Source organism: Lampetra planeri, chromosome 74 (assembly GCF_965212315.1).
Source record: "Lampetra planeri chromosome 74, kcLamPlan1.2.h2, whole genome shotgun sequence".
Classification (NCBI taxonomy): Eukaryota; Metazoa; Chordata; class Hyperoartia; order Petromyzontiformes; family Petromyzontidae; genus Lampetra; species Lampetra planeri.
Genome location: NC_136179.1, coordinates 1,291,705 through 1,308,541, shown reverse-complemented (window position 1 = coordinate 1,308,541; position 16,837 = coordinate 1,291,705). Strand labels below are relative to the sequence as shown.

The 16,837-nt window shown below is 51.9% G+C and overlaps 1 protein-coding gene across 4 annotated transcripts in view; it reads right to left on the bottom strand.

Annotated features, from left to right (window-relative positions):
• Nucleotides 1-16,837, bottom strand: part of LOC144737784 (uncharacterized) — a 49,758-nt gene that overhangs the window by 29,704 nt on the left and 3,217 nt on the right. For 2 of the 4 annotated variants that reach the window (XR_013589075.1, XR_013589074.1), the window contains exons 2-3: nucleotides 12,941-12,989; nucleotides 1,061-1,256 (exon numbers count right to left, since the gene is read on the bottom strand). Coding sequence is in view for 1 of the 4 variants with exons in the window: in XM_078620648.1 (XP_078476774.1) it covers nucleotides 4,237-4,907; nucleotides 12,941-12,959 (690 nt within the window). In the remaining 3 variants the exon portion in view is untranslated. Of the gene's footprint in view, nucleotides 1-1,060; nucleotides 1,257-2,497; nucleotides 4,908-12,940; nucleotides 12,990-16,837 lie in introns of those variants that run through there. The other 2 variants (XM_078620648.1, XR_013589076.1) reach the window with 2 other exon arrangements.

The following is a 16,837-nucleotide window of genomic DNA, read 5'->3' as shown; positions in this document are numbered from 1 at the left end:
ACGGGAGGATCTTGTCAATGATCTCAAGGCAGCTGGGACCAAAGTCACCAAGAAAACAGTTGGTAACACACTACGCCGTGAAGGACTGAAATCCTGCAGCGCCCGCAAGGTCCCCCTGCTCAAGAAAACACATATACATGCCCGTCTGAAGTTTGCCAATGAACATCTGAATGATTCAGAGGACAACTGGGTGAAAGTGTTGTGGTCAGATGAGACCAAAATTGAGCTCTTTGGCATCAACTCAACTCGCCGTGTTTGGAGGAGGAGGAATGCTGCCTATGACCCCAAGAACACCATCCCCACCGTCAAACATGGAGGTGGAAACATTATGCATCAAAGGGACGATGGACGGGGCCATGTACCGTCAAATCTTGGGTGAGAACCTCCTTTCCTCAGCCAGGGCATTGAACATTGGTCGTGGATGGGTATTCCAGCATGACAATGACCCAAAACACATGGCCAAGGCAACAAAGGAGTGGCTCAAGAAGAAGCACATTAAGGTCCTGGAGTGGCCTAGCCAGTCTCCAGACCTTAATCCGATAGAAAATCTGTGGAGAGAGCTGAAGGTTCGAGTTGCCAAACATTAGCCTCGAAACCTTAATGACTTGGAGAAGATCTGCAAAGAGGAGTGGGACAAAATCCCTCCTGAGATGTGTGCAAACCTGGTGGCCAACTACAAGAAACGTCTGAACTCTGTGATTGCCAACAAGGGTTTGGCCACCAAGTACTAAATCATGTTTTGCAGAGGGGTCAAATACTTATTTCCCTCATTAAAATGCCAATCAATTTATAACATTTTTGACATGCGTTTTTCTGGATTTTGTTGTTGTTATTCTGTTTCCCACTGTTCAAATAAACCTACCATTAAAATTATATACTGATCATTTCTTTGTCAGTGAGCAAACGTACAAAATCAGCAGGGAATCAAATACTTTTTTCCCTCACTGTACATTATATCTTCAAATTAAAGTATATGCATTTTATGTTATTGATGACAAGAGTCTAATTGTAGACAAACAAAATAACACATCACTACTTCTACAGTTATTACAATACTTACATGTTGAGTTGTACTTGAACCCGTACTCGAAGCCGTTACTGCACGTGATCTAATTCGATCACTTAATGCTGTTTCACAAGTATTGATGAAGCTTGACTTTCCATGGCCAGACCTTCCTAGCAGCAAGATGTTGGCAGGAATGCCTTGATTTGGGGATTCATAGTTAATTAGCTTGTTCTTCAAATCATCCATGTTTCTGGATGAAAAAAGAATACAAATATATGTATAGTAAAATGAAGAGTGCAAATTATACTCTTTGGTTCTTTCGGTAAAGTCACGTAGGTACGTGACTTTACCGAAAGAATCACGTAGTACATAACTTTACCGAAAAAAACAAAGAGTATGGATTTCTGCAGTCACGAAAGCTTCAAAATCAAGAGTGCAAATTATATCATATTTTGAAAATAATAACAATAACTGAAAGTTCGTATTTAGGAATGTTGCTGTGCCACAATGTTTATAAATGGGATTTATTTGTCAACATTATGGTCGTTAGGTTGTTTGTTTTTCATTCATAACAACAATATGAAAAGAAGCTGATAACTGCTTGTTACAAGAGGAATACAGTAATATGTTTTACCATTTCAATTTGAGAAATAAAGGCAGCTATTGTAGTGTAATGGTAAACGCACTAAACTTACAATTTAGTGGTTGCTGTTTCCATGGCACCTCTGGCGTGGCAGTTGAAACAATGGGTTACGTTTTTTAAGTAGCCACACCTCTATTATGCATTTTTTTATCCAGGAAAACTTACTGAACCTGTGCCATAGTGGATTAACTATTCAGAGGGTAGGCAACGTTCGTCCATGCTGATCTTGGGATGACTGCCATATTTGAGCGTTGTCTCGCGGTTGCAACCCCCGTTCGTTAGAGATATATGCACATCATTGAGGTGTCATAGAAGTGGATGATTACTCAGAGAGTGAATTATTCCCACCTTGCTCGCAATTATTGCAATTTGCCATGTATGGACAGGGAATGACTCATCTCATCATTGGTCAATTCTGCATGCTTTTCAAATCAAGTAGTGGATCGCTTGACACCGTGTGCGAAGTTCTGATTATGAGCAATTATACAGGTAGGAACAATTACAGGTAGGAACAATGTTCCACACTGCCCACCAGGGATTTTTTGTCTGTCTGTATGACTGTCTGTCGTGCATAAATAAATATATAATATACACAGCTCTTTGATTGGTGGAGACCTACTGCCGGGTACGGAGAGGGGAGGTGCCTAAGGGAGGAGGGTCAGGGGAGGGGCCTAAGGAAGGGGGGAGTCAGAAGAGGGGCCTGAGGGGGGGGGGTCAGCGGAGGGGCCCGAGGGAGGGGTCAGGGGAGGGGCCTAAGGATATGGGGGGTGGTCATGGGAGGGGCCTAAGGGAAGGGGGGTCAGGGGAGGGGCCTAAGGATATGGGGGGTGGTCAGGGGAGGGGCCTAAGGGAAGGGGGGTCAGGGGAGGAGCCTAAGGGAGGGGGGGGGGCGATAGTTAAGGGGGCTGGCTGCCTGGCTACCTAAAGTCAAGTTATTTTTCATACATACAGGTAGGAACAACAGGTTCCACACTGCCCACCAGGAATTATTTGTCTGTCTGTCTGTCGTGCATATTATTCGCTGCGTTAACTCTCCCATGCCACTCGAGGGCATCTTAGTGCCAGTCCTTTCCCACCCCACCACCTCTGTGCTCTCTCCCTCCCCCACCGATGCTGCTTCAAACAATGGCGAATAGGCTTCAACGTAAATATTAAGAGTCTTATATTAAGAGTCTTCAAGGCGGCACGTGACTCCACATACATTTGCTTTATCACTAAAAGCACCATGAGTATATTGATCAGCTTTTCTCTCGTATCTCTTGACGCAGAGTAAGCTGCCTATGCACATATAATATCGTAGTGTAAGTTAGGATACTGGCGAAGCGTACTCAGTGTTTTGTATCTCCTGCACTTTTATTATCGATTTGTACCGTTTGCTTATGGAATATTGTATTGATTCCTAAGTCATGGAATCTAGAATCTTCTACTTTTTGAGTGCTTGATCAAACTGCTTGGCGCATGGGACGCATTTTTACAGACGCATGTTGCAATGTCATTGTTCTGATCATCATAGATACAATATTAACAATATAATAAACGTACACCACTTGGTCAAGCCACTGCTAGATGCAGGCCTAACCATTGAGCTTGTTTTGACCATACTTCACTCCGGTCATTGTGGGTGTGGTGAAGATTGGAAATGGTTTTTTTAAATAGGCTTTTGTGCATGCAATTATCGTAAAACCCTTAAAAATTCAATGAACATCCCTAACTGGGCATGTGTGCATGGTGGCAATGGCTGCCTGTGGCCATGTTTACGATTCAACTGGAGTCCCCCCCCCACACCCAGCACACTTTCCAGTTTTTCAATTAATTGTGATTGATTTACAGTCATTATTTCATTATTTTTATTTAATTTTTACCATCTCTATTTTAATTCATACAGTTATTTTTTGGTTACTTTACTTTATCCTCAATGCAACATTGCAAAAATGCAAGTAGAGTTTTAATTAGGCTTGGCCAAGACACGTCGTGGCTAAAAGGGATAATAGCAAGTGGACAGAACTTGGGATGGAATGTCAACCGATGGAGAAAACACGTGTGAGAAAATAACCACCACAGAGATGAAGCAATGAGATCATCTCATGCGATGAGCTGGGTGGATCGCAGGATCATGAGGAATGGTGACAATATCGGGGAAAATATTGGGGAACCTTTTCTCCCAGCAGTCGATTGAGCATGGCTGATGATGATGATGAACATTGGCATGTAATGTACATGCATTGTAAATAATCTAATCTCACGTGCATTGTTTATTTGTCAGGAGCATAATAAATTTCAGTTGATGAATTTATTTTACGTGCCTACTCAACGCTTTGGGTAGTTGCTACATTTGTGGGTAAGACACGAGGTTGCCATTTATTAATTTGAAGAAAATAGGTTTGGCATTTCTTATTTATAAATTATTCTGACATGATACATACATCGTGAGTGTGAAAAAGGATAATTGACAGTATTTGATTATTATACAGCTATTATTGACAGTATTTAAATCTTATACAGGGAGGAACAACAGGTTCCACACTGCCCACCAGGAATTATTTGGCTGTCTGTCGTGCATATTTGTCTGGCGTTCACTCTGCGCAGTTCAGTGACTGTCTTGGCATATTGCAGTTTGCCTGACTGCAAAAGTTTTCTGGCGCGATCGCCGACGTTCAGTGCAACCATCGGCGGTGTGGAGAAAGTGGGGATGTTCGCAACCATCGGCGACGTCTGGCCACAGTACGGCGGCGGGCGCACAATAAAGGACGAGATGCCCGAAGAGCGTGCTGCCCGACTGGAGCGCGTGCGCGTCTCGTTGGCTGCCCAACGTGCCGTGCCCCAGACGCTCGAAGAGCGTGCTGCCCGACTGGAGCGCGCGCACGTCTCGTTGGCTGCCCGACGTGCCGCGCCCCAGACGCCCGAAGAGCTTGCTGCCCGACTGGAGCGCGCACGAGCAATTGGCGGCGCGGTAGGCCACGACGACGCTGTGCACTGTCAGCGCAGTGTGGCTGCTCGCGACCCCGGCACGGGGCGCATCGCAGCGTGCGCGTCGTGCAATGAGTTTCTCTTTGAGGCCAATAAGACCATCGTCGACGCTGGCCCCGTCGACCAGCTTCCCGTTGTGTTCCACCTCACCGATGAGCAAGTCACCGAGCAGTGCACCCTGCCGGAGCATCTCGTTGAACGGCACGTCTCCGTGCTGCGCGTGAACGACATCCGGTACCATCTCAATCCGGATCTCGTGCCCGACATCAACAACGTCGTCCTGTGCTCGACCTGTGCGAAAGATCCGGCCGATCACGACTTCAGCCTCTACAACGGGCACGACTATGATCGGCGGGGGTCGCTGCCCAAAGTAAACAGCACGACGCTCAACGCGATTTTACCCGCCCGAGCCTTCAATATTGACATCTTGATAAGGGCCAGCCACTCAACGGTGGAACGCCATTTGTTTCATGCAAGACGGTCCTGTCGAGGTGGCCAATGTGCTGCCCCGGGTTTCCCCGGTGCAACGCCCGCAGGTGACCTTTCTCGGGCTGCGCGACGCCTGGCGGAAGGCGCAGGCTCGTTTCCGCGGCATGTACAACATCGACGTCACCGGAGCGTACCAGTGGCTCGAGTTCTGGACCGGGGTCAAGCATCTGCGATTCGACGGCATCATCGACAATTCCTCCGAAATGCGCCGACGCCTGGACGAGGAGGGTGCCGCCATCGAGAACGACGCCATCTGCAATGACGATGTTGATGTCGCTGCAATGAATGCGCACGTCGACGATGACGACGTCAACAACGATGTGGCAGAGTCGCCGGCCAGCAACACGGGCTGTGACCTTGTTCACGTGGCGGTCTTGCCCAAACCATCTCTCCTCAGTGGCGGCGTCAACCTGGCGCTGCAGGCGCTGAGCGACATCATTCACCCCGACGACAAGAATGCCGGAGATCGTGCTCCCCCTCCTATCGTGGTGGTTTCGCGCGGCGAAGACCCAATCGTCAAGTGGGACGAGAACGACGTCCTCATGTCCGCGGTTTTCGCGTCTTTGTTCCTTCTGGGCAAGGGATTGTCCAAGGGCTCTCTCAACAAGAAGTTCCTGCGCCATCTCTTTCTCTACTACGATGGCCGGTTCGAGGACCCGCTCTTCATTGCGACCACGTTCAATCAGCTGCAGCGGCATGCATGCATCCGGCAGACGGCGCGCATAGGCGCCAAACGGGCTTCGCAGCTTCAGAAACTCGGCGAGCTGGCCAATTCGTCGGCGTTCCGACAACGCCTGCTCTGGGCGCACGACAACCCGCTGTCGGATGAGGCCAAGAAGCTGAACGCCAAGGTGTGCCGCATCATGTCCATGGTCGGATCGACTTTCACGTTGAGCCCGTTTAAGCACGAGGCCACGCGCCTCAAACTGGCTGCGATGCGTCTCAGGTACGGGATCAGGAGTCATTTTCTGATGGGGTCGCCGCCCGAGTTTGAGGACCTCTCCGTCCTGCGCCTGGCCATCATGCGCGATACTCGCCAATGGAACAACGTCAACTGCCCGCTGCAATGGACAGGTTTCACGCGCGCCGACCTGCCCGACGATTTCGTTTCCAACGCCGGCGCGAGGATGGCAGTGACGTGTCCCCATCCTGCTCTGGCCACAATGTCTTTCGCCAACCACATGGGAATCCTGCTCGATGACGTCGTACGGTGTCCGATGGCTGCGCATACTCGCGTCTCGCGTGACTACTTGCAGCGGGAGCGCGGCGCGTATCTCAATATTGCCGCCGTCAGCGGCAGAAGGGCGGACGGCTGCATTGGCAACTGAATACGTACAGTTCGGTCCTGACGCCATCGCTACTGACTCGGTTGGCTGCCGCGCCAACCGACGTTCAGATCGTCATCGGCAACATTCTCAACAGTACGGCTTGTACACACCTGGCTCCTGCTGTGCGCAAGTGGTACGACGGGATTGTAGTGCAAGACAGCAATGTCGCGCGCCCGCGCGCTGCCGACCTGAATGTGCCAGATGCGATGGGCAACTACGGCGAGTTTGTCGCTGTGGGGCAACGCAAGTCCGCCCTGTCGCAGCACCACAAACATGGATTCTCCTGCAAAAAGCCACCGAAGGGCCTGTATATGTGCCGCTTGTGCATGCCACGTGGCATTCATGAGGAGCATACCTGCCCTCTCATGATCACTATGCACAAGCGCCCGGAGCACAAGGACAATCAGCATGCCATTCTGGTCGGCCTGCCCGTCGATCAAGCAACGCTGGACATGATTGACGGCCCGTACGACCCGTTGGGTGGCCAGCTCATCCGCCCGCATCTTGTTGGTCCGATCGTATGGGAAATGCGGCGCCCTGCGACCGATGCGATGCTTGTAGAATCGAACCTGATCACGACCCATCTGGTCGGTTGCCACAACAACTCGTCCGTCATTAGCGGTCAGGATGCCGGCGAAGCCGTCGAGGAGTACGAGGCGGCGTATATGACGAAAGAAGGCACTCCTTTGCGCCAGGCCGCTGCTGTTCTCCTGTCGGCCCTGGACGACATTGCGCAACACCCAAGCGTGGCCGACGACACAGGCACGGCGCACCGCACGGGGAAGCACTTGGCATCGCGGACGTTCAACGCGTTCACCGGCGCCCACCAATGGTCCATGCCCTTGATGGTACATGCCCTGCTGGGCGCAACGTCAGAGGTCCAGACGGAAACATTCCGGTAAGTCTTCCCACACGCAGCTGTCGCCTACGTCGATCGGCAATTGGATCGCGCCATCAACAAGGACGGCAAAAACGACGATCCTCCGGCGCCTGACATTGACCCGCCTGTTAATGACGACCAGTTCGTCGACGAGGCCCTGGACGCCCTGGTGTTCGCTGTCGATCCTGATGATAAGGGCGATGGCAGCGTCGGCGGCGCGACGGCGTACAAGCTGCCGTCCGGCAAAGACGTCTTCATGTCGCAGGCCGAATCGTATGACAACCGCGGGCTTCACTTTGCCGAATACTCGGCGCTCGAGTTCGAGAGCATCGTCGAGCTGGTCCCAAACATGCAGCGCCTTGCTGCGGCTCAGCCTGCCGCGGCGGGTCGACCTGGTCGGCACGTGTTTGATCTGGGGCCCAAACATCCTCTGTTCGCTGAGGATAACGCGGTCATTCGCCTCAAGATGCGTACCGCTGTTCTCGCCAGCCGACCGCCGCCGTCGTTTCCGGGGAACAAACCCGACGATCTTCGCCCGAGTCTCTGCATGGAAGAGCGATCTCGAACCGTTCGCCAAGTACGTCCTGGATCTGCTCGTGCCATGGCAGAGTGCCGACGAGCCACGGTTCGCCCGCAACGGCGATGGTCTCGCCAAGATGATTCATGCATGGGATCGGTGCTCGGAGTCCGTCGTCAATCGACAGCGCTTCCGATCTCTCTACCACCTGATGTCGAAGTGGCATCGGAGCAGTCGCAACGAGCTGATCACCAGTCTCTGGAGGCAGCGCAATACCGACTACTGGGCCACCGTCCACATTGGCAAGTCCAGGGGCCCTGGCCTGCGACCTGACAATGCCGACGGGGACGGGGATGCCGAGCACGTGGGTCGTCTCTGTCCGTCGGAGATGTACGAGCTAACCGCAGCAGCAGCCAGCCCCGATGTTCAGCGACGAGCGTCCCATGTGGAGCTGACGGCTTCATGCGATGAGCTCTTCAACGATGCCGTTCTCGTGAGTGCCCAGCAACTCGCGGCTAGCCACGGACCGGCGCCGTCGGTGCCGGTGTACGCCCCGCCCGACAACTACGATTTGCTGCACGGCGAAGGGGCCGCTGATGACGTCCGACTGTCGCTGAGTGACATGCGCAAGCAGATCCATGCCCTCGAACCGCACCAAACCGATCACGGCGACGTTGGCGCCACCAGTGGCCGTGGAAGAAACGGCGGCCCTGTAGATCTGATGTTCGATGACGAGGCCATGGTCAAAATCGGGCCGTACTTTCTGACCGATTGCCAGTACTGTGTCGCATCGGAAATCGTCGATGTGCCCTGACAGAAGTTGCTCATGATGCACAGTGGTGGTGGCGTCGGGAAGAGCGTCTGCATCCACAAAACCGCCGATGAAATCGCCTCACGCGGCGGCACAATGGCCTGCTGCTGCTACACCGGCGTCGGCGCCTGCCCGCTGCCCCAGGGGCAGACTTTTGCTGCCATGTGGAAGTCGTTCATCAAGGACCTGAACACCGGCCAGCTGGTGGACTTGATTTTCAACATCATCGGCGGCGACAGTTTGCGCCTCGTCGTCATCAACGAGGTCGGCATGCTGCCGGCTGCCTTCCTCGTGCTGTTGGACCAGCGCCTGCACTCAATGTACAATCCGCGCGTGGTTTTCGGGGGCATCTCCATCCTCCTGGTGGGCGACTTCATACAGCTGCCAGTTACATGTAGGCTCAATTTATATCGCGTCATGTACGGCGCCGTGTCGTCGGAAGACCTGATGGCACGCTCCCTATTCGAGCGATTCCATGTATTCGAGATGACTGAGCAGCTCCGGGCCGCTGGCTGTCCGGATCATTGCCGGCGCCTCCAGGGGATGCGGGTGCTACCACGGCGTTACCCGACGGGGACCCGCTGGACGGATGCTGACTGCGCCTTCCGCCCCATCACCGACGACATAATCGATGGCCTGACGGCACTGATTACCAAGACCGAGATTGCCGCAGATCCGGCCTGGCTCACGGAATCCACGTGCCTGACGACAAGCAATCGCGATCGGGCCGTCATCAAGGCGGCACGTGCTGTACACGTCGCCGTCGCCACGGGTCGACATGTTTTGCGGTGGCGTCAGCGCCTGAAGCGCGACGTTCCTGTCTAGCTGCAGTCACTGCTCTACCAGGAGGACAATCCCGAGCTGTTCGGGTATTTCGTCGCTGGCTGCCCTGCCCAGATCCTCGACAATGGCAATGGCAACGTTGTCTACAATGTCGCGAATGGTACGCCCTGCACGCTGGTATCCGTCGTGTGGGACAATGCGGACGAACGCCGCACCACCATCGCCGCCATACGTGCTCAAAGCGACAGCAGCGACGATGGCGTCCGCCGTGTCATTGACGTGCCGATGCCGCCTGACCATATCATCGTCTCCGTGCATGGGGTCGATGTGGCCGCATGGCCGCGTCATCTCAACGTCGCCCCGCGCGATGCTGATGGTGGTGTCGACGCGGTCCACATCCCGATCGGACTGATGAAACGCAAGCCGAAGACGATCCAGATTGGCAAGGTCACTGTCGCCTACGAGATGCACGCAGTTGACCTGTTGTTCGCAATCACCACATGGAAATGCCAAGGCGCGACGTTCACATACATCATCGCCCTGCTGGAGCCAAGTTGCGGCAGCCCGAATCTGTCATTCGAGTTGCTGTACGTGATGTTCAGCCGCGTGCGGCAGGCGTGTCGATTCCGTTGTTTTCCTTTGGCGCTCTCGTTCCGGAAGGCGCACCTCAAGACATTGCAGCCGAATATACATTCGACGAAATGGCGAATGGACATTGGCAAAAACGGCATGTGGCAACCACGCGCGGGACCACAGGCTCGCAAGCCACTCGTCCCGCGCAGGAAACGGTCGCGGCCGGAGGAGCCAGATCCAACGCCGCAAGAGTCTGCTGTGGCGGTGAAGCGGCGGAGGTCCAAACCAAGCCCGCCTCCGCCCGATCCGCTCGTCCTGCATGGGAAACGGTCGCGGCTGGAGGAGCCAGCTCCGACGCCGTTAGAGTCTGCTGTGGCGGTGAAGCGGCGACCAAGCCCGCCTCCGCCCGGCGTCACTCCACGTTGTCCACCCCCTGTCTCGGTCGAACACGTCGTCTTCGTTCCGGGGTACGGAAGGCTGTTCCCGAACGACTTCCGCTGCTTACAACCTGGCCAGTGGTTGAACGACACCATCATCAACCTGTTTGGGCAGTTCTACTGCCTGCCGCGAGTGGCATACGTCCACCTGTTCAACACATTCCTGTACACAAAGTTCTTGGCGGGCCATCTCGACGACTTGAATTGCGTCTTTGATGGCGTGTCTTCCAGGCCCGTGTGGATCATACGATCCACGAGCAATCGCATTGGCAGATCTTGGTCATCGTCAACGCCACGTGCCCACCAAGGTCGACTGCCATGCTGTTCGACTCAATGGCTGCGTGCTGGCAGTCGCGCAACGCCAAGAACATCGCGGCCTTCATCAGCACGGTGGTGGACCGGGTCGTGCGCGCCAAATTGGTGAGCACGCCGGTGGCGATCACCACCGTGGCAATCACCACGGTGCTTGTGCCGCAGCAACCGAACGGCTACGACTGCGGCGTCTATGCCCTGCTCAACAGCATGCACCTGGTGCGCCATTACGACAACATCTTGGCCGTTCAAGGACCAGGTCAGGTGGATTGGCACGCGTGGTACATGCAGGAGGCGGCGTCACAGCACAGGCGCGACCTGCTGCAGCAGCTGCATGAACTTAAAGACCTACACCAATAAATCAATAATCATCATCAGATGCAATAGTAACAGCTACAACCTCCAACACGACTATGGTATCCAACACGGATCGCACGAATGCGCTGTCCAACCAAGTTCTACCTGCCCACTCCGAAGGAACGTGTTCTAGGCCACCAAGTGTAACGACTTCGTGGAGAGCTGCTCTCCCATTGACAATCAATGGCTCAGGGCTTTGTATAAAACGAGAGCGCAAAGGAATTGGAGGGGAGTACTAGATCCCAACAATTACCTACACGGGAGTTGAGTGACACTGCCAGTACTAGATACAGTACGTTGTCACATTGTAGTGTATTTGTTTAGTCAGTACAATTAGGTCCTTGAAATAATAATAACTCCCTGTGTGGATCACAGTGGACATCTAGACTAGAGTGAAGACAAGATTATGGTAAGATGGATGCACAAGTCTCTCATTGTCTTTTTTTGTGGGTCCGAAGATGGCCAAGACCAATCTAGGATTGACAGACACTGTTACAGCTCGGGCACCGCGTGTTTTTTAGTTGGACTTCGGGCCCCGGCTTGTTGATTCAGTCTGAAGCCACGCTGCTGTTTATGCCACTCCAGCTTTTCCTATACCTGTTGTCGTCATATGGTTTCAAATGCGAGGTATTTTCAGCAGCAGACTCCTACCCCACCCGGAACGATCCTGTGCAATATTCTTCCACGAGCTGTAGTTCATGTAGCACGTCGTGTCGGCATTGAGGACGTATTTGAAGGATATTTTCTTCCCTCTTTAGCTTTTTCCTTAATGGAGCCGAGTTAATAAAACTTGTTTCTGAAGTCAGCCCTCCAGACGTCATGGCCAGCTCAACAACGTGGATGTTCGATGATCATTGCCTCCATCTGTGTGGTGTTTGAAGATCTCTATCTTCTGACTGTATTCAAAATATTATCTGGAGGTGCTATGGATGGCCGCAGGTACAACAGAGCAGTGCGACTACACAAACTCCTGTACTAAGCTCTCATGCGAATGACATGGAATGGTGTCCTGTCCTGGTTGTAAGCAACTCACATGAACGACATGGTTTGCCTCGATGAGACACAAGCTGCTTTGTAGAAGGTCCTCGAGAACAGTTCATGTACATGCATCATGGAAATGTTTGAAATCTACCGCGAGTTCCTCAGAGGTAGAAATGGCAGCCTCTCGACCTTCTGGATGTCCTATTTGGACATGGTTGAAATCTTGTTGGGGCTCAACTGAGCATCCAGAGAGGGAGACTGGATGCTACACTTGGCAAGCATTCGAGCAATGATCCCATGGATGAATTACGCACGCTACCTCCCCTACTTCTATGCCCAGATGTCTCAGCTGCCCATCACACAACCAGATGTGTACACACAGGACATACTTAGCCTGTAAATGTAATCAGATGATATTAGAAACACAGAGATATACCTGGTGAAGACACAAGAAAGAGGAAAAAACAAGTATGGCAGTCACAGAGATGAGGCGGTTGCGGTGGATGTTTGGTTTAACAAGGAAAGACAGGGTGAGAAATGAAGAATTGAGAGGAATAATCAAGGTGGTAGAAATCACATAGAAGAAGGAGAGAGACAAAAACAAACTTGTGTAGTTCGATGATGTGGAGAGACAACTGGAAAAGTATGTGGGTCAGAAGGTGCATGTAATGCAAGGAGAAGGAAAGAGATCTAGAGGAGGAAGGCAGAAGAAGAGGTAGAGAGACGATGTGGTGCGATCGGACCATAGTGGCCCGAGGAGCGGAAAGAGAGATGGTGCAGGAGAGGGCAGTGTGGACAAGGTTGGCAAGGACAGCGACCCCACATGAGTGGGACAAATGCGTGGAAGAAGATATACCTGGTTGAGAATTCCACATCACGCCAGGGCTTTTTCATTAGATTGTTTCCTGCAAAACAAATGAACAAGTGTACATAATTGTAAAGGAAAGGCACACTTGATACTATTGTAATAAAGGACTCCTTCTCGCGATGTTGGTCTCCGTCTGTCCTTTATTGATGTTCCTCTCCTCCGCACCCCGCTGGCCTCCTCCTCGGCCCAGCGTCGTCTCTCCTCGCGTGCCGCGCACTCTGCAGCCACCCCGCTGCTCCGTGTGCTCCCGCACACTCTGCAGCTACTCTGCTGCCTGTGCAACCTTCGCACCCTCTGCTAGCCCTCCGCTAGCCCCGTGCAACCTCGCACCCTCTGCTAGCCCTCCGCTAGCCCCGTGCAACCTCGCACCCTCTTCTAGCCCTCCGCTAGCCCCGTGCAACCTCGCACGCCCTGTGCGCCCCGCACACTCCGCTTTCTCTCTGCACACCGCTAGCTGGCGGTGTGCCAAGCCCTATTAACCTCGCGGCTGATGGCACGGCGGCCACCCGACGTGGTCTGGCCTCTTCACTCCCTCGACTGCCTAGATCTCTTCCGGGCTCCTTCCTATAACCTCTCTCCCACGTGACCCTGACTCCTCCCCCTCCCACGTGACCCTGACTCCTCCCTCTCGGATCGTCACATCCGGCCTTCCCATTTACGCTCGCATTACACTATAATGGAGTGGTAAGTTTGTTACTTTGTCTGTCTGGACATTTTTTTTTTTTAGTATTTTTTTTTAGCACGCAACATGTGTGAAACATTAATATTCAACTAGCACGAACCCGTGGAACTTCTGCGAGGATCTGTCAGTCCCTGATTTACGAAGGGGTTCTGTTCCGAAGACATATGTAGTGGAGTAATGCGCACAGGGTTTGCAAACAGCAGTTGCATTATGTACGGGGTTGAAGACAGTGAGGTCAGCTCAGGATAAGCAGGTGCAGGCAGAGAGACGCCAGCAATTAGGGAAAGAGGCAGTGATTGGCTGGCTGCAAATGCAAACGCGGAGTAGGCACCACGGAGGCGAGAGATAGTGGAGATAAGGGGGAGAACACGTGCGTGAGGCGTGGGGAGGACGCTGGCTTAATGAAGGCATCTGGGGGCACTTAATGAGGAGGATTAAAGAGGAAGATGTGAGGCAAAGGAGTGGAGTTGGTTGGAGTGAAGACAAGGGAGAATTCAAGAGAAGTCCGGGACCCCGCTCTCCAACCTCGTCCTCTCCAGCGGTGTTGGCTGATCCCCCGCTGGAAGCAAGGGCCAGGTTGGAAGAGTGAGGGTAGACAGGCTAGCGGAATCCTAATTGTGAGGGTGATGAGGCTAGCAGTGGAGAAGCTAGCGGAGTGTATAGTGAGAGACTAGCAGTGGAGAAGCTAGCGGAGTGTTTAGTGAGAGACTAGCAATGGAGAAGCTAGCAGAGTGTATAGTGAGAGACTAGCAGTGGAGCAGCTAGCGGAGTGTATAGTGAGAGACTGTGCAATGGAGAAGCTAGCAGAGTGTATAGTGAGAGACTAGCAGTGGAGAAGCTAGCGGAGTGTATAGTGAGAGACTAGCAATGGAGAAGCTAGCGGCGTGTATAGCGAGAAGCTGGCATAGGGCAATGCAGCAGGCTAGCAGAGCGAGAGACGGCGAGCGGAGCGTAGCAGACGAGCAGTACAAGAGGAACAGTTGCGACAGAGATGCGTGGTCTTGAACGCGAGGAGTTCTGTACAAATAAAGTGACACAGGAGAAAAGAAGAAGTTGGTCGTGTGAAATAACGCCACTACACATACGCACACTTTCGCAAGTGCACACAAAGACAAAGATCCCCTGTACAGCCTTAACAGATTGTTGGAGAAAATGCTGGGTGGGCAGCACCACGCTTGACCGCCTTTGTCTCCCTAGTGGTGATGTTTATACACTGTACCAGGTACTTATTTGAGGCTGAGTCGACCTCGGGGAGGCCCAGGACCGGTTCAGATACAGTGAAAGAAAAAAGTATTTGATCCCCTGCTGATTTTGTACGTTTGCCCACTGACAAAGAAATGATCAGTCTATAATTTTAATGGTAGGTTTATTTGAACAGTGAGAGACAGAATAACAACAAAATCCAGAAAAACGCATGTAAAAATTTGTATGAATTGATTGGCATTTTAATGAGGGAAATAAGTATTTGACCCCTCTGCAAAACATGACTTAGTACTTGGTGGCAAAACCCTTGTAGGCAATAACAGAAGTCAGACGTTTCTTGTAGTTGGCCACCAGGTTTGCACACATCTCAGGTGGGATTTTGTCCCACTCCTCTTTGCAGATCTTCTCCAAGTCATTAAAGTTTCGAGGCTGACGTTTGGCAACTCAAACCTTCAGCTCCCTCCACATATTTTCTATGGGATTAAGGTCTGGAGACTGGCTAGGCCACTCCAGGACCTTAATGTGCTTCTTCTTGAGCCACTCCTATGTTGCCTTGGCCGTGTGTTTTGGGTCATTGTCATGCTGGAATACCCATCCACGACCCATTTTCAATGCCCTGGCTGAGGGAAGGAGCTTCTCACCCAAGATTTGACGGTACATGGCCCCGTCCCTTTGATGCAGTGAAGTTGTCCTGTCCCCTTAGCAGAAAAACACCCCCAAAGCATAATGTTTCCACCTCCATGTTTGACGGTGGGGATGGTGTTCTTCGGGTCATAGGCAGCATTCCTCCTCCTCCAAACACGGCGAGTTGAGTTGATGCCAAAGAGCTTCATCTTGGTCTCATTTGACCACAACACTTTCACCCAGTTGTCCTCTGTATCATTCAGATGTTCATTGGCAAACTTCAGACGGGCATGTATATGTGCTTTATTGAGCAGGGGGATCTGCGGGCGCTGCAGGATTTCAGTCCTTCACGGCGTAGTGTGTTACCAACTGTTTTCTTGGTGACTATGGTCCCAGCTGCCTTGAGATCATTGACAAGATTCTCCCATGTAGTTCTGGGCTGATTCCTCACCGTTCTCATGATCATTGCAACTCCACGAGGTGAGATCTTGCATGGAACCCCAGGCCGAGGGAGATTGACAGTCCTTTTGTGTTTCTTCCATTTGAGAATAATCACACCAACTGTTGCCACCTTCTCACTAAGCTGCTTGGCGATGGTTTTGTAGCCCATTCCAGCCTTGTGTAGGTCTACAATCTTGTCCCTGACATCCTTGGAGAGCTCTTTAGTCTTGGCCATGGTGGAGAGTTTGGAATCTGATTGATTGATTTCTTCTGTGAACAGGTGTCTTTTATACAGGTAACAGGCTGAGATTAGGAGAACTCCCTTTAAGAGTGTGCTCCTAATCTCGGCTCGTTACCTTATAAAAGACACATGGGAGCCAGACTTCTTTCTGATTGAGAGGGGGTCAAATACTTATTTCCCTCATTAAAATGGAAATCAATTTATAACATTTTTGACGTGCGTTTTTCTGGATTTTGTTGTTGTTATTCTGTCTCTCACTGTTCAAATAAACCTACCATTAAAATTATAGACTGATCATTTCTTTGTCAGTGGGCAAACGTACAAAATCAGCAGGGGATCAAATACTTTTTTCCCTCACTGTAATCGTCACCAGTATTAGGCATGAGGGGGAATCGAACTCGGGTCACGGGGTTTGTAACACCAGTGTAGCGCTAACCCGATACACTACCAATCCTGACACATACAAAGATCACCATCACCGATTGGAAGTTGTAGCCGTGGAGTCCCCGATGGTACAAAATACCCAGGTAAGTGCTTAGTTTTGGTGGGGCTGATGGTAGTGGCACACTCCAGTTTCAGTAAGAGCGCCTCCAACTCCTCCTCTGAGTGAACAGCAATCACCAGATCGTCAGCATACGTAACATGGTTGACCAATAGGGTGCCATCCCTTGACTGCACTTATGCATCGATCCGC